Source organism: Choloepus didactylus, chromosome 10 (genome assembly GCF_015220235.1).
Source record: "Choloepus didactylus isolate mChoDid1 chromosome 10, mChoDid1.pri, whole genome shotgun sequence".
Taxonomy (NCBI): domain Eukaryota; kingdom Metazoa; phylum Chordata; class Mammalia; order Pilosa; family Megalonychidae; genus Choloepus; species Choloepus didactylus.
In genome coordinates, this window is record NC_051316.1 from 102,742,873 (window position 1) to 102,765,698 (window position 22,826).

Consider the following 22,826-nt stretch of genomic DNA (forward strand, 5'->3'; position numbering starts at 1 on the left):
ACAACAAGGGAGGTCCTGATGTTGCTTTGAACTTGGGAAGTTGGATGGATAGTAAGGAGGCCAATTATGTGATTGGAGTGAAATGAGAAAGGGGAGAGTTGTAGAAGATGAGCTCAGGTAGGTAGCAGATTGTGTAGGCCCTCGTAGGATGTCCTAGGGTTTGTCTTTAGGTGAAATTGGAAACTGTTGGAGGGTTTTGAGCAGAGGAGTGACATGATTTGACTTATGCTTTAAAACAGGGGCTGACAAGCTATGGTCTGGCCCATGGGCCAAATCTAGCTTGCTGCCTGTTATTGTAAATAAAGTTTTATTGGAACATGGCAATGCTTGTTCATTTACATATTGTCTTTGACTGCTTTTGTGCTAAGAAGGTAGAGTTGAATAGTTGCAGCAGGGACCCCATAGCCCACAAAGCCTAAAATATTTATTACTTGCCCTTTAAGAAGAAGAATACTCACCTCTATGTTAAATGGCCACCTTTTAATGCAAGCAGTTAGAAGGATGGAATTGTTATACACTGAGATGGGAAAAACTGTAGGAGAGGCTAGAGTCATACTGTTACTAGCATCCCAAGCCAGATTTGAACCAGCTTGTCTGATTTCAAAGCCTGTGCTCTTCACTGTTTCTTAAAGTCTAGTATATAATGCTTAGTGTATGGATTTTATGATGATCTGTAGCCTTGTGTTTACATAGTTGAGGTTTCAGGCTAAATTGGCCTTTGGCAGGACTGCTCTTCTCTCCCTTCTTTCCTTCCTCCTTTCCCACTTTCCACTAATCCATTCATCCCTCCAGACATCTATCCGTGCATTGGGTGAACATTGCCTGAGCTCCTGCTGTATTCCCAGCCTCTTGCATTGGGTAGGAGAGATAGAGAAATGAATCATATACAGTCCCTGCCTTCAAAGAGCTCCCTGTATAGTGGTACTGGTGGTGGTGGGGTCAGATAATTAAACAAATCAATGCTGGGGGTGAAGATGAGGGGCTTCAGAGAAGGAAGATTTTATGGCAAAGGTAATTCAACCCAGCAGAGGTCCTGGCTTTTTGCCTAGAGTTTGCCATTTGCTTTTGATGTTGCTATTTCTTGCTGAGACCATGGTGCCTCATCCGGGTGCCAGTTCCTTAGTTGCCCAGTCCAGAAGACCCTTTCTTTTCTTGGGAAAAGTGGGCATGAGTCTGTGGAATTCATTTTCTCTCTCTCAGTTTTTTGAGAGCCTGGACTTAAACCATTTCAGACAAGCTGCAGTATATTTATGCTTTTTATGTCCTGTCATGGCAGTTTGATAGATTAATTTTATCTTATAAATTGCGTTTTGCCTCCCCAGTGTTTTTATTTTCCCCGTTGTATCTTTGTGTTCTTCTCAGTTGCTTGGCTAAGTTTCAAGTCTATGGTTTTATTTATTTTTCTTTCTCTTTGTGAATGTCTGTAGCCCAATCCCTTGTGGGAACAGCCTACCAGGGCAGCCCAGGAGAGCAAAAAGGAGTTAAAACCACACCCTGTGTCTGGAGAAACAAGGAAATGGACAATGATCAGCAAACAAGCTATGAGACTGGTCAGAATTCAACCCCTATGTGTATTGAACAGCTACTATGTGCCAGGCACCATTTGGGATGCTTTATGTAAAAATTATTAATGAACCTTACAACTCCCTCAGCTCTTCATCCTTATCCCCTTTTAACATATGAGGAAGCTATGGTTTTTAAAAAATAGTTAACCTGGGGTCACTCAACAGGTAAGTAGGAGTCAACATACTGTAGGATGTGTGTCTGAGCCCACCAATCCATTTGTCAAATGCTTTTCTCCAGGCAGTGGGGCTGGGTTCTAGTGGTTTCATATGAAACAGTCCCTGCTGTCAAGAGATCTCACAGATAGAGAGAGACATTCTTCCCCATAGTCAGTTACTGTTCACGGTGGTGCTGGCTGTTGTTGAGACAGTCTGCCTCATCTGCCCTGGAGAAGTGGGTCAGAGGAGAGCTTGCAGCTGAGACTCGGTTTCTGGGAGTTTGCCAGGTAGGCCTGTGGGAGAGGTGCAGGGATGTGAGTGAGGCCACTTCTTTTAAAATTATGAAGTGTTATAAGCATATACATAAGCACAAAGTATAATAAACAAATACACACATTCTCATACCAGAATAAACAAATGTTTACCTTTCTTCTTTCTACCTTATATCTTTTTAGTCCTTCATTCAAAAAAAAAGAAAGAAAATCACCATTAACCTGAACCTGATTCACTGTGTAGGAGATAATTGTGCTCAGGAATCCTAAATTTGTCATGGGATGGCCATGAGAATATTTGTCTCTGGGGAAGTAGTTGTGGGCCCTGTTCCCAATGGTCCATACTTTCCCAAGGCCTTTCTCAGTGCAGTAGATACATGGTCACTTGCTTTGGGAGTGTTCTGGCCTTTGAGGAGAAGAAAGCCATTCCACTAGGTACTATAGGACCTCTTAGCTGAATTGTGGAATGTTCCAGAACTGCAGTGTTTCCTTATTATGCAAATAAATGGTCTTGGGAACATTTTTTGCTTTCTTATACATAGTGATAAATGATGGCTCTTGACTGATTCCTTCTCAATTCCCCATCATTACCGAGTTTCTTTCATTTTTCTTAGTGTGCTTTGAGAACTTTGCACATGCTGTTGCCTCTGCCTGACTCCGCCCCCCCACTCCCATTTGTTTCCTCACTGATGCCTTGTCCTTTAGATCTCTGCTTAAATGTCGTTTTCTGAGAGGTCTTCCAGAATCCCCCAGTTATTTAGGCACTCCCATTAGTGCACCATCCTCTCCCTGCCCCCCCCCTTAATGTAAAGTATATTTATTTAAAAAAAATTACAAAATAAATTACAAGTCTATCTTTGTTTATGGCCTTTCCCTGTTCTCCGTTACGAAGGTGGTGGGGGTCCCTTTTCATGCAGCTGCTAGCAGGCAGTAAAGACCCCTGCTGAGAGGTGCAGACCAGGGAGGGAGGACAGTTTTAGCCCAAATAAAGCACTTCAGGAAAAGCAGCTCAGTCAGCATCTTGCCCGGCCTGTGGCTCTCCTTCAGAGGTGGTAGAGGAGCCCCATGTGGAGGGAGGCACTTGGAATTGACCACTGTGGATACCCCTCTCTAACTCCATGTTGTGAGTCAAAAAGGCAGCTCCTGAGTGCAGATTTGGCAGAGCTGGAAAGGGGTAGGGGTCTGGGGAAGTTTTGGAGGAAAGAGCTGGCAAAATAAGGAGTGGACTGCATTTGGGCCAGCCCTGTAGTTAGGGCGACCGTCACGACTGTTTCCTAAAAAGGACTGTGACAGTGGACTTGCCCATGCTCTCCCTTTGCAAGGCTGGGTACTGAGTGTGACAACTTCACTGCAGTTTCTTTGGTAGCCCTTGATAGATGCTTAACCAATCAATGAGGGGATTCCATGGATATTGTTGGCCTTTTTATGGAGGGTTAAGGGATTCTCTGTTTTGCTCATAGGCCCCTGATACAGGAGACTCCAGGTGTAGGAGGGATACATCAGGGGACAGCCTTTGGTATTAGAGGCAGGTGGCCAGGCTTTGACAAAGGGGATTTGCTGCTTACTGACTCTTAAGTCTTGAGCAAGTTCTTCACCTCCTTAAGCCTTGATTTCCTCCTCGGTAGTATGGGGGTGCCTCACAGGGTTCTTGTGAGGATTAAATGGATAACATAGGTGAGGTGCATGAGGCCTAGCCCAGTCCTGGTCCACAGTCATATTCCCTGAGGACTTAGTTAATCTCCAGATTCACAGATACACTACAGTTTATCCCCCACCCCAAGTGCAGTAATATTTAACTGAAAAACTTAAGCAGCTCCTTTGGGCTTTTATTGAGGCCTGCTGAGCAGAGAATGGCAAAGCCACATTGCCATGCTGATGCTGGGTTACGAGACTTGCTGGATACTGACCTTTGAGCGTAGACATCAAGTCTGTACCTCTGCCAAATCACAAATAGCTGTAGATTGTGAGCTTTTGGGGGTACTTCTGAAGTCAAAATTGTAAGTATCAAGTGTCTGAATATTATGTTTGTTGCATTTCAAAGAGCATAGTTTAAAGTGGAGGCCTAAGTGTGCATACCCTTCAAGATATTGAGGTGTCTGTGTGTGTATAGCTACACATTACAACTGGCCACAATCTGTATCTGAAAAGACGTTTGTACGGGAATTCAATTTGTTTTTCTCTTGTGATTACTTAACAAAAGTCTTCAGACTTTGTCTTTATTTCTATGAGCGAACATTGCTTCTTGGAGGAAAAAGCCTTCTTGAGTGATCTCTCTCTCTCTCTGTCTCTCTCTCTCTCTTCTCTTCTCTCTCACACACATACAGTAAATGCTATATTTGGAAAGTTTTTTTAGGTTTGATAATGGCTGATTCCTAAAACAAAAAGTTTAATTTTATGGAATGGGCATTGTGAGCAGAGACAGGTGTGGGCCTAAAATCACAAGCAGATTGCAGAACCAGAAATGGTAGCATACAGTCTGGCATAGGATTTTTGTGTGATTTTCTTTCTGAGAGATTGCCTAGGTCATCTGATCCAACCCACATTGTTGCTTTTGCAGCATTTCCACAGGTCTACAGCCTTCACTTGCATGCTTTCAGTAACAGGCATCCTCTTTCATCTTTGAGCAGTTCTAGGGAGGCAAAGGATGTTAATTTCAATTGGGTTCCTTTACTGCCACGTGCCAGACTCTGTGTTGGCCTTTTCACAGGCATATCCTGTTTAATCCTAAAAACAGACAACTCTTCAAAGTAAACGATGTTCTCTCCATTAGGCTACTGAGGCTCAGAGATGTTAAGTAACTTGCCTAGGACCATGTGTTTAGTAAGTTGCAGAGCCAAAGTTTGAAACCAGGTCTGTTGGATTTCAAAGATGGCTTTTCTACCATATTCTGCATCTGAAGTAATCAAACAACTCCTTACACTGAGCTGAGTTCTCTCCTTGGGTAGCAGGTTTGCAGGGTGTAGTGGTTAAGGGCAGAAATTCTAAAATCAGACTTGAATTTTAGGTTGCACAGCATCCATATTAGGCATCTCTTTCTTCAGTGTACCTACAGGGGAAACCGAAGCTTTGAGGTAGTAGTAAGTTCCTTGCCTGAGGCTATGCAATTGGCAACTGGCAAAGCTGGGTGCCATTCTACTTCTCTTTGGCTTCAAAGCTGTGTATTCTTTCTGCTGCATCAGTCTGCCTCTCAAACAAGTTTGGCTGCATCTCTGGAGATTTAAGCTAGCTCTAAGGATATATTTCCTAATAGGGTTGTGAGTCCATGAAACAGCTCACTAAAAGGGACATTGTGGATCTTCTGGAAGCTGGCAGATGTGGAAATGAGAAGAAGACTCTCACCTGTTGTGGATGTCTAGAAATACTTCTCTTTAAGGTTACTTCACTCAGTCCCTCAAAATTTTCCAGACCTTCACTGACGTCTGGTCTGGGCTAGTAGGGATTGTCCTAGGCATTGAGAATGTGAGGATGGAAGACCGAGTCCATGTCAGTGCAGGAACTTGCCCTCCAGTGAGGGAGAAAGGCATCCAAATGACTAGCTGTCATGTAAATAAATAAATAAGCCAATTTTAATTCCTCCTTTAGCACCTAGCACGTATGTTTGTTGAAAGTAATATATATAAGGGGTTATGGAAACACAGTGGGTAGTGATTGTTTTGCATAGTTTGGTGTTGGCCTTGTAGAAGAAGGAAAACTAGATCTGGATGTTGGGAAGAGTAGGAGTGCATCAAGTAGAGAAGAGGGCCAAGAGTATTCCAGGCAGAGGAAACATCACTTGCAAAAGCATGGAGACATGAAACAACATGGTATGCAGGGATTTATGATTAATTTAGTACAGAATCTCCTTAGGCATGCCAGGATTTGTTCCCCGAAAAGTTGCCCAGAACTAGATCCTGGCGGGTGCTATGATAGGAGTTTGGATTTGATCTTCAAGGTACTGGGGAGCTAATGACAAGATTAAGATGGGGGGGTGTATCATGGTTAAATTCACTTTAGACCAGTTACCCTGAGGAGGAGGATGGATTGAGGGGACAGAGGGAAAAACTAGAGGCAGGGATACTGGTTGGGAGGCTGTCGCAGTGGGCCCAGCGTGGCTATGGTTGTGAGGAGGGAGAGAGGGGGTGGATTCCAGTGCAGGACATACTGACAAATGTATTTTATTTTCAGAGTCTGAAATTTACCAGCCTGGTGACCTTGCCATCTTGCCAACATGCAAAGAGAATCCTGAAGATTTTCTGGGCACAACTTCAATAGCTACTTACTTAAGTTCTGAGAGTCAACTTTCTGTTAAAGTCAGCATGGTTGGGACTGATCAGTCTGAGAACATTCTTACCTCAAATGATACGGAATACTTAAAACAGAAAATCCATGACTTGGAAACTGAGCTCAAGGGCTATCGGAATTTCATATTTCAGCTTCACTCAGGGAAGCATTCCCAGTGCAGTGAGGCCATTATTACTGTTTTGTGTGGGACAGAAGGGGCCCAGGAAGGCTTGAACAAGCCCAAAGGCAGTACTGACGACAAAGAAATGACCTTCTCAAGTTTGCACCATGTACATTTTGTGAAGCACATGAAAATCCTCCATCCCCTCACCCCAGAGATGATTGATGGCAGGAAGCTAGAGAGCCTCAAACAGCAGCTGGTGGAACAGGAGTGTGAGCTGCAGAAAGAGCAGAATTTGAATATGGAACTTTTCAGTGAAATCCATAATCTGCAGAATAAGTTCAGGGATCTCTCGCCCTCAAGGTACTTTCCTCCTCTTCCTTCTCCTACTATTTAAGCCTGCTCTTTTGCTATGTTGCTCCTACGTAGGAGCCTATGAGCTAGAGGGGTATGCTGCTGTATGATGGTTGTGGGTGTGAACAGGAGAAGTTTTGATGGTGGGTTAAGGCAGCTGGGCTCTGCAAAGAAATGGAATGTGAAGCCCCAAAGAATAGTGGGTGCACACATGAACATCAGTTGCTAGTTTTGTGTCCTCTGAAATTGGCAGGGCAAATTTTGTCCTCTTTGGGGTGGGGGCTCAGGGTAAAGTAAAGGTGTTATGCTAGTCACTGGTGAGTTATAGTCCATTTGCTGAACTGCAGTGTTTACTGCAATGGTTTTTGCTGGGCTGTGAAACTGAAATTGATGTCCTAGGTAGGGTGGGGAGGAATATAAATATTTTCCATATCTTTACCCTCTAAGGTCATCTTAGAGAAATATGCCTGCATTGTACAATTCTTAGGTCATGAAGATATGTTTTATGGGCATAGATAGATATAGTTTTCCTCTGTGAGATATGGCAAAAATGGGATCATTTGTAAAGTTGACCTTCATTTGTCACTAATTTGAGACAAACATGCTGTTCTGAATTGTCAGGAGTCAGAGTGAGTTTTTCAAGGCTTCCCGATCAGTGAAGTTGAAGGAAGCTTTTATTTATTGAAACTGTTGTGTCAGGCCCCCACCTAGGAACTTCTCTTATTTAATCCTTAAGATCACCCTGAGAAGGAAGAGTTCTTAAATTTGTTTTGTCGAAGAGGAAACTGAGCCTCAAAGGGATTACTGTGACTTATGTGAGATCATCCACAGAACTGGTCAGAACCATTGCCAGTTTGAAGCCCATGGTATTCCACTCCAGTTTTCTTCCATGAAACCAGCCCCCAACTCTAATACTGGTGTTACATGATTTGTGGGTGCATGCTGATATTGATGGTGGTCACCAGTCCTATGTATTGTCCTTATTTCATGGAAGGAGCATCGTGTTGCCTGGAAGGGTTAGAGTACTTTGCCAAGCTGCTCTCTCGAGCCAGGTTACTGTGGCCACAATTTCTTTGAGCCATGCTTTCCTTAACCTGTGTTTTTCTTATTGTCTACTAATATTTGTGGGATCATATGGGAAAAGATGGCATACGGTAGCCAGGAGGTGGTATTGCATAATAGAACACGGGCTTTGAAGTCAGAGTTGTGTTTGAATCTGGAATCTTACCACCCGTTTCCTCATCATACATTTGTTTTAAGGTTGGGAAGATCAGATAACTTACATAAAACACCTAATTCAGTGCCTGACAGATTGTAGACCCTCAGTAAATGGTAGTTAGGATTATGATATTCATTACCCTTTCACTTGAGGGGAGGAAGTCCTGTCTTTGTTTTCCTGTCTTACAGTTTTCTTTTTTGTACTCCATGAGAATTTGTCATAGGTCTCTTGATCCTTAGGGCACTTGCTTCTACAATTCAGAAGAGTATTTTTGAAGAATATATGAAAACTAATTGTTCTTCTGAGTCCTTGCTGATCTGTATTTTCATTGGGGGCTTTATTTAAAAATATTGCAGAAAAACCTTTGTTCTAGCATTTGTTGGCTATTTTGAAATATAAAAAGGAGTGACCTTGTACAGTTAAAATTTTTCAAAAGTATGTATTTTTGTATAGCTTCAGGCTTTTAAAAATTGTGCTCTGTCATTTTTTCAATTAGTATTATGGTCACAAAAATTCAATTTTAAAAACGTCCAAGCATTTTGTTTCTTCCCTTTTATCAGATACGATTCATTAGTTCAGTCCCAAGCCAGGGAGCTCTCCCTTCAACGACAGCAGATTAAGGATAGTCATGACATCTGTGTCATTTATCGGCAACATATGCACACCATGATTAAGGCATTTGAGGAGTTGCTGCAGGCCAGCGATGTGGATTCCTGTGTGGCTGAGGGTTTCCAGGAGCAACTGAATCAGTGTGCTGAACTGCTCACGCAGTTGGAAAAGCTCTTTCTCAATGGTAAGTGGAGCGAGGTACTGAGAGTTCTGAGACATCGGTAATTGATTCAGGACTTCTTGGTCTTCCTTATTTTCCTCCCCTCTGCCCTGATAGGTAACATCAGAAACCCATGCTGCTACACGACTGCTTCTTCCTAATAGTGACCACTTCCATGTGGTTTGTGGTCTGCCCTATTCTAAACCAGGTGTCCAGTTTAGATGACTTAGGAGCTAGACTGGTGAGGTGCATGAGTAAAGCATCTGCCCATGGTTGTTGGTTTTTCTGAATTTTCAAGAAAAGATGAAAATCAGATTTTTTTGGAGAACATGCATGAGTTTTAAATGATGCTTAAATTTAAAAACACACAAACTTTTATCAGTTAAAAAATATATCTGAGGATCAGAGGTGGCTCATGATCTCTAAGAGGAAGGATAAAAGAAAACTTTTTCTGAATGTCTGCTATGTGCCAGGTACTTTAATACATGCTATTGCATTAAATTTTTCAAATAATTTGCAATTTTTTGAGGGTATACCAAAGAACTTCCATATACCGTTCATTCAGCTTCATCAGTTGTTAGCATTTTACCACATTTTCTTTATCATTCTGTCTCTCAACACATACTACCCCCCCCCACACACACACACTCTCACATTTTCATTATCTTTCTGAACCCTATGAGAGTGGGTTGACAAAATCATTCTCCTTTTCCCCTAGATACTTTAGTATGTAGTTCCTTAAAACAAGGACATACTCTTACATAACCACAGACTGAAATAAAAACCAGGAAATAGTATTATCTAATATACTCTCTCATAGTCTATATTCAATATATAGTCTGACATTTAAATTTCACTAATAACCTTGTCTATGAAAATTTTATACCTGATCCCGACCCTTGATCGGGAATCTAGTCCCCACATTACGTTTAGTTTGGTCTTTGATCTCCTTTAATCTGTAATAATTCCGTACCCTTTCTTTGTCTTTCAGAACATTGACTTATTTGAAAAGTTCAGGCCAGTCCTTCAATTTGGGATTATCCTTTGTTTCCTCATGACTAGATTCAGGTTATATAGTTTGGCAGAAATACTGCATAACTGATGTTGGGCTCTCATTGTATCATATTAAGGAGACATATGATATCAGTTTGGCACATTTTTGGTGATGACTTTTGTCATTAGATTAAGGTGATGTCTATCAGATTTCTCCACCAAAAATTACTACATTCTCTTTTGTAATAAATAAGTATTTAGTGGAGATTACTTTTTGACTATGTAAATATCTCATTTCTCATTGAACTTTTACTCATAAATTTTACCACCCATTGATAAGTCAGCTGTCAGTTATTACTGTGATGATGGCAGCATGATAATTTTTCTTTTCTGATGCTGTCATTCCATCTTCATTTGTTAGTAGCATCCACTATAAGGACAAGCTCTCCCTTTACCTTCATTTATTTATATATTTGTTGTTTGTTTATCATCAGTATGGACTTGCAGATTCTTATTTTATTCAATGGACTATCATCCATTATCATCATTATTCAAATTGATCTCGAATTGTCCCAGATGTGGCAAAGTGGCAGGTCCTTTTGACATGTCTTCCTGTCTTTTTTTGAGTACGTCCTTACTTTCTGGCTCAGAGATGTTCCACATTCATCTTGTACTGTCCCTGCCCCAGTCCTGAATCAGCCATTTCTCCAAGTAGCCCTCGTTCCTTTTAATGGGGAATGGTATTTAAAAACCAAGATTTGGTGCTGGCTGTGTTCCTTGCTACTAGGGTGTCATTGTTTCTGGGCCTTTTAGTAGACAGAACTAGGAGATACATATTTACATGTATTTCATTTATTTCTTTAAAAAATCATGGCTTCACACTGGTATATCCAAGTCCAATCTAAACCCACTGACTTCTTTCTTGCCTTTCTCCATTCCATATTTGTATTTCATTTCTCCAATAGTGAGAACCCTGGCTCTAACAACATTGCAGTATATATACACACCTGCTTGATGCTGTAATACACTCAAATAGTACCACTGTGAAAAACAAACCTACCAGAAGAGTTCAAGATTTATTTACAGTTCTTTTCATTTTTAGGCCAAAGGTATATAATCGTGTACTGAATTTAAAAGTTACATCTACTTGTTGTTATGTTATTCATTTGAAATACAATTAGATTCATTTGTTTCTGCTTGTATTCAATTTTAGGAGTTTCCCCTCATCTTTGTTGATTTAATTTAATTTAATTTTTTAAATGAAAAACATTAATGTGGTTCCAAAGTCAAAACTTGCATCTTTTAAATTGTCTCTATGAAATAATTACTTTTGCCCCACTCCTCTATATTCATTATTATTAGTTTTTAGTCCCTCTTTCTCTTTTAAATCCATTGGATTTGGGCTTTCTCTCATCCCAGCTACTCCACTGAAATGGCATTTGCCTAAGTCACAGATAACTTCCACTTTGTTAAATTCAGTGATCAGTTTTCAGCCTTCATCTTACTAAAAGTCACAGCAGTGTTTGACATGATTGCTCCCTCCCTCCTTGTGGAAATCCTTTCCTCACTTGCTTCTAGGACACCATTCAGCATTCACTACAGTTCTCCTGTCTATCTATTGCCTGCTCCTTTGAAGCTCTACCTTCAAAATATATTCCAAATCTGGCCAATTTTCACTACCTCATTGCTTCTGCTTGCCCAATTTGCTATCATCACCTCACCTGGATTATTGCATTTGCCTCTTAACTGGCCTCTGTGCTCCCCCCTTGTCCCACTACAGTCCATTTGTCACACAGTAATCAGGGTGATTTTTAATGTAGGTCAAACCATGTCCCTTCTCTGCTAAAAAATCAAAGGGTTTCCTTGCCATCAATGTAAAGGTATAAGTCTATATGAAGGCCTGCAAAGCCCTCAACCATCTGGCCCAGCCACCTCTCTCATCTCATCTTCTGCCCTCTGCCCTGCCCTCCACCCCAGGAGCCACCTTGGAGTTTCTTGATTATGACCAAGCATGCTGTTTCTTCAGGATCCTTGCTCTTTCTCTTCTCTCTGATATCCCTCATTCCTTCAGCTCTTTCCTCAAATGCCGTCTTATCATTGAGGCCCTCTTTTGACAGTTCATTCGATGAATGGATCTCAGTTTTACATCTGAGGAGATTGTGGCTCAATGAGATTAAGCTACTCATCTCTGGTCATATATTGAATGAGTGGTAGAGCTGGAATTTCAAATCAGGTCTCTGGACAAATCTCTTTACACTAATTCTACTTGTATTCCACTTGGTATCGTAAATATTATTTGATTTAAACCTCACAATGACCTTTGAAGTGTGTGGTATTACCTCCATTTTACAGGTGATGAATTTGGGCCTAGCAGTTGAGAGTGTAGTTTTTGGAATTGGGCTGACCACGTTAGAGCTCTGACTCCCCTACTCACTAGCTGTGTACCTTGGGAAATTAACACGACTCCTTGCCTTAGTTTCTTATACCTATTTCATAGAGTCATTATAAGGGTTAAATGAAATAATGCATGTGACTTCTTGGCTCAGTGCTTACTTAGTGCATGGCTCTTATGTACTGAGTCCTTACTAGTATTTGTACTTGTTATGAGTTGGGGGCTTTCACACATACCAGTTTAATCCTCAGAACAACCTGGTTTGCAGGTGAAGGAACTTAATCTTAGCAAGGGAAAGTAAGTTGCTCAAAGTCAAAAAGTCTTGGCAGAATCAAGATTTAATCTCAGTTTTTCTGACTTCAGATATACAAAACAGATGGCTCATGAGGGTCCATATACATTCAATTCAATTTCAAGATAGAACGTGGGATAGTTTGGCCTTCCACACCCAGGGAATGTTTTTCCCCCCTGATTTTTACAAAGGGTCCATCAGATTAGTTTGTGTCTTAATGGTCACTAAGACAGAAAGCCATTGCAGACTGATTTTCCTTGTACCACTTCCCTAGGATTTCTGAGGGCCAGGACATAGGATCACTTGACTTTTCCCAGCTTTATAAAAATCCGCTTCTTCTGGCTAAGTTTTTCCATATAAGCTAGTTTTCATTTTATTAATGGAGAAATAACTCGGTTTATAAGATAGAGCTGTATCTTCCAGGCCTCAGGCATTTTCCATCTATCTCTTTTTTCTTCCTACAGGTGCTCAGCCTAGGAAGTGGGTGGCTGAGAGAGTGTGCCTCTGGCACCAGCTGCCCTCCCTCACTCATCCAACCGCCTTCCTTGATTTATTTTTTAGTTACTTACCTTGACAAGCCCAGGAGGTCCTACTTCTTGTTTTCTGTGAGTTCTAGAGGAGGAAGCATTTCAGGTTAAGCAGACAACACAAACACAGAACTTTATTTTCTTCTTAAAAAGTGTTAAAGTCCTAGGAACCTCGTTATACATACTCTTTTTGGTAGAAAATAAGGCATAATATAGAATTGAATCCTTCTTAGATATTCTCTAAGGGGTCTGGCTTCCAATTTATGAAATGAGCTTTATCATAAAGTAGTTTTGTAAATGAGGCAGTTACATGGCGTAAGTTCTTAAAAATTTAAATAAAGCCCCCCTTTTTTATTAATACAAAGCAGCGCATGTTTATTGTAGAATTACAGATAAGCAGATACTCCTATAATTGCATCATTGACACAGCAAAGCTTGAACACTCTGGAGTTTACACTTCCAGACATTTTTTAAACATATGTATTTTTTTTTAATGGAAATGAGACTGTTGACAACCTCTCCCTTTGTCCAATTGTAGTTAATAATTATTAATTTACATCTTAAGTGTTAGTGACTGCCGTGCATTCTTTTGTATGAATGTACCAAAATTTATTTAATCATTCCCCAGTAAATGGACATTTATGTTATTTTCTTTTGGGGGCTGTTATAAAGAAAACTGTAATGGAATCTTTGTGCATACCCTTGCTGTTTCTTTAATAATAGTTAATTGATAGAATCCAAAAAGTAGGGTGATAGTTGGTTTCTTTCCTAGCTTCATAGGCTAGAGAGTCTTCCAGGGGTGGAGAATTCTGCAGATCTTTTGGATATTTGCATTTTTCTGGGGTGAAGGTCTATAACATTTAGATTCCCAAAGAGGGCTGAGACCCAAAGATTAAGAACTAGTGTTGCAGTCCAAGGGTTTCTACCATATCCCTGTTCATGGTGCCTCCCAAGTCCAGTCACATAAATAAGGAGGGCAGTGTTTTGACTTCAGGTATTTTGAGTAAGCTGTTTTAGGCACTGGGGAAGGTACAAAGAAGATTACAAGATAGTCCCTTCCTCAGTGAGCTTACCGTGTACGTGAGGAATTAGACACATGAACAGAAAACAGCTGCTGAGATCCTTCCTTTGGCTCTCCTTTGCCTGTAGAGATGAACCTAAAAGCAATACTTTCTTTTCAGGACCTTCCACAGTCTACCTTTTCTAGCTCACTACCCTCTTAATAATAATAATAATAAATAACAACAACAACAACAATGAGGAAAGCTGGTCTCTAACAAATGCTTACTATATGATGGGCACTATTTTCAGTGTCTGAGAAGGTACTGTTTATTATCCTCATTTAGCTAATGAACACAGAGGTTAAGTCACTTGCCCAAGGCCACACGGGAAGTGGCAGAGTCTAGGTTTGAGCCTGGGCAGCTTGCTTCCAGAGTGTGATCTCTTCATCACCATAATACCATACTTTGCCCACCTCTATCAAATTGAATAATCTGGTCAAACGTTTCAGTGGGCCAAGCCCTCCATTTCCCACTATGGTAACTCTACTAACTAGTCTCCTTGCTGAAAGGCCTTTATATCCTGTCTGCTCATAGAAATTCTGCCCATCCTCCAGGAAATTTTCTTTATTCACCCTAAGTAAAAGCAAATCTACTCCTTTTCTTTACTTCTGGGTTATTTCTAGCTCACATACAACATTTGTCTGTCTTTGTAATGGAGGCTGTATGGAGTGGAAGGAGCAGAAACCTTGGAGCCAGACAGACTTGAGTTCAAATCCCAGTTTTATGGCTCACTTACCTCTTTAAGGTTTAGGTTCCTTCTCTGAGGATAGCAGCCCCTGTCTTGCAGAATTGTTTGTGAGGATTAAATGAGATTATTTAAAGTGTCTGGTGTCCTGCCTGGCAAATAGTAGGAGTGCAGGAGATAATAGCAGTTTTTTCTCTTGGGCATATTTTATTCTTCAGAGCATATGCTCTCGAAAGGTGAGGACCTTGTCTTGCCCTGGCCTCCCAGTCTAGGAGGGTGCTGGACATGTAGTGCTCAGTCAGAATTTGATAACAATAATGATAGTCGAATCCTAAGTTCTAGAGTCCTTTTTGCTTTAATGTCCTCTCACTCTCTCTGGCTTACATAACATGCGCTTTAGGAATTTGGAGGAAAGAGGGAGGCACCTCTAAGCTCTGAAAGAAGAGCCTCCAGAGGGAAGGGATATTAGAGCTCAACCCTCCATCTTGGGAGGATTCATAGTTGTTGGAGTAAGATATTTTAGGAGGGGCAATGGGGTGTGCAAGTTATGGTTAGCATAGTGAACCAGGTTAATCCTTCAAATTAAATGAAGGATTTCTTCTCCTAAGTGTTCTTGGAATCTATCCTTCCCACAACCCCTCAGCTTCTTGCCTTTATAAAGCAATTCTTTCCTTCTTTGAAGATGTAGCTCAGTTGCTACCTTCTCTAAATTATCCCCAGTGGTCCAGGCTGGATTATGTCTGTTTCCTCTGCAGACCCTGCCACTGTATTCCCTGCTGAACCTTACCATAGCACTGTAGTATAATTGTCTTTTAGGTCCATCTTTCCTGCTCAGCTATGAACTCATTGAGGGCAGGGTGACTACTCGTTCGTCTCTGTATTGTCAGTGTCTGGCATAGGCACCTAGAAAGGGCACTGTAAATGTTTAAGAAGAATTAGGAGTGAAAAGAAAAGGAAGAAACATTTGGGCCATGTAGAAGATGCCAGGCTATAAGATTTGAACCTAATTCTGTAAGCTTGATGGATTTTGAGTAAAGAAATACTACTTCAAAAGAGGCTTCTTAAATGGTAGCTGTATACAGGATGGATCAGTGGGGAAAGGAAACTGAAGGTGGGTTGACCAGTTATAAGTCTATCCTGCCTCCATGATAGTCTTCTTGCTAATCCTAAAAATTGATGGGAGAACTAGGCAGTTGTTGTTTTAAAGATGAAGTCCCCCCACTGTCACACACTATACAGCATTTAGGTATAGCAGTAAGGTTCGGTTGACAGATGGGAGCACCATTTTCATGACATGCAACCTAAGCTTCTGGAATTGCCTGACAGGTGGTACCCTGTAACCTGTGTGAAAACAGTTTCCACCAAGAAATTCAATGCATCAGTTGTAGTGATCTCCCTATGAACCCCACAATAACAATTTGTCATTTGGTTTTAAAGAGCCCTGTTGTGATTGAGGAACAGGTGAGATACAATTGTTGAGTTATTGAAAGCTCCCCAAAGTTACTCTTATTTGAAAAGGGGGAAACCCTTGCTGCTGGTATCAAGGCGTTTCCTTCTGTGGTCATGGATTTGTTAGGAATTGAGAGGTTTTTGATGGTTTTCAGATGGTTTTATGGTCAGGAGACCTAGAATGCTTAAAGCCTGCCCCAAACCAAGGGTATACATCCTGTGACGTTTCTGTGGGAGATACACTCCTTAAGAACAATGGCAAATGTGACACAGGATGCTGTGATCCTGTTTGCCTAGCTAGTACTTGTATTATTCCTAAAGCTCTTTGGAAATATGGTCTGGGCTAGAGGCCCACCCTCAGGGACTTTAGGGCCAAAGTCTTATCATCCACCAAATGTTGGTAAGCGACCCTAGAGCAGGCATGAGATGAAAAATGCTGACTGAGTTGTTATTTCCATGCAGTTATCCCTGCCCGTTTGTGATGGTCTGATTGGAAGATGGTCTGGGTCTTCCAATGAGCATCTCCTTGAGTAGGAATATGGAGACCTTGAGAACACTCACTGTGATAGAGGTCTGTCAACCTCTGTTGGCCTTTTAGGGAGCCAAAATACCACACCATTTTGGGGCAGGATATATCCAAGAGGATCAAGGTGTATAGATTTGTGATTGAACTAGCTATAAGAATATCTCCATTTCCCTTGCTTAACTTGAAATGCACTTAAGTAGATGAGAGTGTGACTTGGGCAAAGTGTGGGAGAGAAAGTGTTGAAACATTAAGCCTCCTAGGTTTTCAGTTCTTTGCTGAAAAATGGAGAAACCGATGCTGTCCTTGTCAGATTATTGTGAGGCCTAAAAGAGATAGTGGGTATTAAAGAACTGCACTCAGAGCCTGACTCCTGGTCGGTTGGGCCTGTTTGATTCATTCCAGAGGCCCAGCAGTACCCTGAAGTGGTAAGTGACTTTCAAGAACTCTTTACATTGCACTGGCTCTTGGTGTCCAGGATGCCACCTAGTGGGTGGAGGGGACCCTAGATGGCTTTTGCAGACGGCAGTTCTAGCCGGCCTTGCGAGTTCATAGGCAGGAGCCTTGAGACATAAAGCAAATGTACAAGTCTCCAGTGATCCTTTCCTCTGCACTGTGGCGTTTGAGAACTTTTCCTTTTAGAACTAGTTTTGAAAATTGTATGTGTGGGTGCAGTTTAATTATAGTCTCAATTTTCAAGAACCGCCATAGAAGGGCTTGTTTTTTCTTTAGCCATGCTTTAGTTTCATCAAAGAGCTCATCCCAATCTGTAATTTCCAGAGTTCTGAAGTATTTTAAAAATAAAGTTGTTAGTCTCTTTGAAATCTGGACTCATGAGCTTCCTTTCAAATGGCAAATGATGAAATGCAAGAAGAGAACAGAACATGTTTTGCCCAACTGCATTCTGAGCTTTGTTTTGTTTTCTTTTGTCATTTCCTTTAGCCATTTCCCTTGCCACAGACAGTTGCTTTTTCACCTGTACTCAGATACCCCTTTCCCTAGTTAACGCCACTTCTGAGAATCTCTCCTAAGGAAATAATTTAAATGATGATAAAACTGTATGGGCAAAGATGCTTATTTCCTTTATTTATAAAAGTGAATATTTGGAGATCGCCTAAATGCCAAATAGAAACTGACTAAAACCTGTATCCATGTTTATAGGGGAGTATTAAATGCATTCATTAAAAGTGATCATTTAGTAAGACAAATGCTCATAATAAATTACTAAGCAAAAATATTAACTCAAAATACACTATCAACTTTGCCAAAATGCCTGAAAAAATGAATGGAAGGAATTCTGGTCCTGTGTCTATGGTGCGGACCTGGAAGATGATGATCTTCTAATCGATAGCATTACCTGTTTCCGATAATAAGCATGTATTCTATTAGCATCAGGGTTCTTGGAAAGGAAAAAGAAACTGCACCCAGTAGGGCCTTGGTAGTTGCTTTTCAGATTCAGTGCTGTTGGCTCCTTACTAGGACTAATGCCTGCCCAGTGACAGAGGAGGAGTCTATAGTCTGAATTGTATTCTGGTGATCCTACTTTAAATATCTGGGATTGTTGTATAGAGGACTTAAACAAACGGAACAGTGCCTCTGCAGATGTATAAGCAAGAAATTATTAGAGAACACTCTTTATAAAAATTTTTTCCTCCTTTCTTGATGTTATTTCTACTTTCAGGGAAAACAGCTGGAGTGGAAACGAGCACCCAGAATGAACTGATAGAGAGGTAAGAGTATAGCATTTGTCAAGAAGACATTCTGGGACTTGGTGGGTTTGAGTTGCCTAACAGTTTTTTGAGTATTCTGGCTTCCACCCATTCCATGAGTTTCCTACGTTTTGTAAATGAGGCATAAACACTTGTGGAACTGGCGATGGCTGTGCAAAATCAAGAGTTCCTGCTTGCTGTCGTTCATTTGTGTCCTGCAGCTTTCGTTCATTTGTTTCGAGTTACTTTTGATGTTTCTCTGTCCAGTGATTTGACTCAGACAATACATTCCTTTCGTTGGCTCACAGGTACCTGCAGGATAAATTCCAGACTCCTTAGCCTGGCATTTGAGGCCCTTCTCGGTCTGACCCATCCTTCCTTTCCTTTCCGACACATACCCCATGCTTCAACCTCATCTGGTTTTTTATTCTTCTCTAGACCCACCTTGCTCTTTCAGACTGTGCCTGTGCACAAGCTTTACACTCTATCCTCTTCTTTGTATTTTTACAATCATTCTTTAGGGTCAGTTCACATGAAAATGAACTGGTTCTCTTCAATACCCCCATCTCTCTACCACATCTCAGGATCAGTTGTTTCTGCTGTAGCAGTTGGCACATAATTACCATATAGCACTCACCACATGGTATTGTAATACTTTCTGCATTTGTCTTTCCACTCCCAGAATTCCTTAAGAGAGAGGAAAGGAGCTAGCATCAACTGGGTATTGCTGTGTGTCAGCTGTTGTCCTAGGTATTCACATATGTTACTTCTAATCCTACAAGGTGAGCATTATTGTCCCCATTTTAGGAGGAGCCTGTGGGTCAGGTGCATACCTGCCATTAAGAGGCAAAACTGAGATTCAACTTAAATCTGTTGGACTCAAACTCCTGTCCTCTTACCGTTATTTCACATTGGCTTTTGAGGGCAAAGATTGTATTTTGGATATCTTTATACCTGCTTTAGCTCCAAGTATCTGGCATGTAGTTGGAATTCAAAAAATATTCATGAGATAAATGAATTGTATACTTTCATAGTTTGCTTCTTTGTGGCCAACTGAAAATGTGAAGGGCTTGTCCTCCTCTGTTTACTTGTCACAGGTTCTGAATGCTGTTAGTGTTATGAGGTACTTTCCTCCTCTTAGAAGCTGTGGCCCTTTGGGCTCCTGGGAGTAAAATGAAGAAATAGAGACCAGTCTGAGGTGCTGAATTTTAGATTTTATTGGCGTCATGAAGGCCATCAGCATCATTAAAGTGAGCGGGTAGGGAGGTATCGTGGCTCACTGAAGAACATTTTAATCAGCTTTTGTAAGTGTAGAAGAAATACTCTCTCACTGCAGTACTTTCCCAGTTCCCTCCCAGTTCAGCCTTCCACTCCATCCCCATAATAAGAGCTCACCACCTGTTGGTAGGCTTTACTGAGGGCAAGGAAGGCCTCCCAGAGGGGACAGTCTTTGCTGAGATCCAAAGGATAAGAGTCGAAGGGGGCAGAAGTCTTCAGGAGAGCGTCCATGCTTGAGGTAAGGGAGACATGACTCCTTGGAGGACCCAGAAAATGTTTGGCATGGATGCTTCAGGAGAAGAGGGTGAGGCTGGGGAGGCAAGCAGGGTCTCTCTGTTCTTCAGGAAGAAGGGAGCCTTTGAAAGAGGGTAAGCTGGGGCTAGACATGTTCAGAATGGCATTTTGAACAACTACATGGCTGCTGTGGAGAAGAGCCCTCCTCACCCAATGTATCACCCCTTTCTATTTCTGACAGATTTCATTTCTTTTTCTTCTGTTGCACCTTTTTCAGCCATAGGCTTAGCACTCATGTGCTGTTGCCCATTCTGCTCTTCTGCAAGCCAGCAGCAAGCCTTCACGTTCATCATGCTATCTAGGCAAGGTTGCATCTGCTGCTTACCTGTTAATGAATGCATTGTAGCTTTGGAGTTCTTTGCTCTTGTCTGAGCTAATGAATAATGATACTGTGGTCACTGTCAAGAAATAATAGGAGAAAGTTGTTGGGTGGGGGGAGAGTTCAATTAAGGAGCTTACCTTTAATGGAGATTCACGTGGGCTCTTCACAGAGTTCAGGTTGTTTCCCCTTAGGGCTTAGGTGGTCCTTGGGAAATGCAGGTTAATAGCCAGATGATTGCCAGAATGATGATATTAGGACCTACTTGAGGACCATGAGGGTTTTGAGATTTTTAAACCCATAAAGCCATTTCTTGGGTTTGGGCTGGGCTCCTCATTCTCCTGGGGCCTTGGAGCCAGGCGGACCTGGTTCAAATTTAAGTTCTGCGGTTTACAAGCTGTGAGATAGTGGGCAAGTCTGTGGTGAGCCCCAGTCTCTTCAACTTTAAATGAGGATGGTAATCCCTATCTCAGAGGATTGCTGTGAGGATCAAGGAAGATAATGCGTCTAAAATGCCTGGCACAGAGCAGGCATTTATTCAGTAAACCACTGCCATTGATCCATGACCTCTCTCAGGGTTACTCCCTTACAAACCAGACTGTGGAATGGGCACAATCCCCTCACTCCCCTTCTTCCTTGGCTCCAAACTCAAGTCTCCTTGGCCCTTTCTGTTTTCATAATTTCCTTGCTCAATGCTGTAGGGAAACAAAAAGGCTGACTGAAATTGCAAATATAGGGGAAATTACAAAGGGAAAAATAATTTTCGGTGTTTTTAATTTGTGGTCCTGGCTTGGGGTGTGGGTATTGGAAATCATTTATTGTTCAATCCCAACGGTTAAGGCTCGAGGAAGACAACCCAACCTATGAGCATATTCTCCCTGAATCTCCTGAGCCTTCAGCCTCTCGTGCATTGTCTGATTATGAAATGTCCGAAAAGTCCTCCTCCTTCTCACAAGATGCAAAGCCAGACAGCGAGACCGAGAAGACTTCAATTGTAGCTAACAATTTTTCTCAAGGTAAGCTAAGCTTTACTAAGCATTTTAAATGTGGTCAAGCTTTCCTAGTTTTCTTCCGTTTCTTTCAAAGTGATGACAAACCTTGTTTGACTGGAATGCTTATGGAGTTCACTGAGGGTTAATCTGAAAAAGACCCTTGCAAATATTTCTTAAACAGTAATTTGCTATCTTGTCTTAGTAAGCAGAGTGTGGTGACATTTAAGTGTTTCTCTGTGAAAGGAGATCTCGTAAGGGCCAAAGCTGGTCGTTCAGAATATCATTTATCACTAGAGAAAGCTGTGGTTGTAGAAAATGTAGGTGATTGGGGAAAAGTCAATTTTATTTTTTAACTGATAACTTAATGTATGACTTGCCATTTGCTTGTTCTTTTAACAGTGGCAAGCTGGAAAGCACTGAGGTTATGTGTCAATTCCGAGTCTGGTTAATTTCCTGTTTACTTGTTTCTTTTGAAATCATCTGAGGCCGAGTTACTTTGAAGATGCTTTCGCTTTGAGTTGTACAGATGCCTAAGAATACCTAACTCTCTCTTCTGATATTTTGTGATTTTATAACTCTGCTCCATTTCCTTTCAGTGTGACCCCTGGTCTGTGGGGTCAGCCCCTTGTCCTGCCTCTGACCATGGTGCTGGACAAGTCGGCAGAATCAGCCTCCCAAGGCCCTACCTGCCCCTGAGCTCCCCTTCACCTTTTCCAGATTTGCAGTCTTGATTGCCTCCTGTTGGGGTAATAGGTAGGGTTTGGTGTTTGTAATTCCATATATTTCAGAGGTTCAAGGGATTGTACAGAACGAGGGTCAGCAGACTTTTCCTGTAAAGGGCCAGATAATAAACACTTTAAACTTTGCAGGGTATACAGTCTTTGTTGCAATTATTCAACCCTGCTGTTAGAGAATAAAAGCAGCCATAGATCATAAGTAATTGAATGGACGAGGCTGTGTTTCAATCAAACATTATTTACAAAAAAAGGTGGTGGGCTAGATTTGGCCCATGGGCTGTAGTTTTCCAACCCCTGCTGTAAACTCTGGACCTCAACTGACAGTCTCTGGTGAGTCTCCTCTTCCAGTGGGTTGTTTGCGAGGCACCCAGAATGTACTTTGTAAGGCACAAATCAGATACTAGCATCCTGCTAAAAGCTGTTCATTGATGGTTGATTGCAAGTATCAGTGGTTTTCAAAATTTTTAATCTGTTTTTTTAGCAACAGAACTTCTTTGTTCCGGATGAAATTTTACTGGGAGGCCTAATATGTAAAAGAGATGAGTAGAGCCTTTGTCCCCCTTGGTGGCCTCTGACATGCCTCTAAGCCATTCAGGGCCCAGAGGAGCACAGTTTGATTTCTTTGTCTTCCTGTGTGTGTCCCTCTGTGATGTTTGTGAGTTTCTGAGTACTTGCTTTTTCCCAATCAATTCTGGCTCTCTGTTCTGCCTTCCCCAAATTGAAGTCAGACCATGAATTGTTGCCCTGTCCCTAGTGCCACCTCTGTTCTGCTCTTTATTAATCCAGCAGGGAACTCAGTCCCTTTCCAAGAGTTCCACCATTAACTACTCCCACAAGAACTTTGAGTTCACAGCAGACT

At 41.6% G+C, this 22,826-nt stretch overlaps 1 protein-coding gene across 10 annotated transcripts in view; it reads left to right on the forward strand.

The window, feature by feature from the left end:
• CDK5RAP2 (CDK5 regulatory subunit associated protein 2) overlaps nucleotides 1-22,826 on the forward strand; it is a 218,220-nt gene that overhangs the window by 164,972 nt on the left and 30,422 nt on the right. For 8 of the 10 annotated variants that reach the window (XM_037850920.1, XM_037850921.1, XM_037850919.1 and 5 more), the window contains 5 exons: nucleotides 1,428-1,550; nucleotides 6,158-6,737; nucleotides 8,508-8,740; nucleotides 18,320-18,368; nucleotides 21,079-21,254. In XM_037850920.1, coding sequence (XP_037706848.1) covers nucleotides 1,428-1,550; nucleotides 6,158-6,737; nucleotides 8,508-8,740; nucleotides 18,320-18,368; nucleotides 21,079-21,254 — 1,161 coding nt within the window. The remainder of the gene's footprint in view (nucleotides 1-1,427; nucleotides 1,551-6,157; nucleotides 6,738-8,507; nucleotides 8,741-18,319; nucleotides 18,369-21,078; nucleotides 21,255-22,826) is intronic. The other 2 variants (XM_037850923.1, XM_037850926.1) reach the window with 2 other exon arrangements.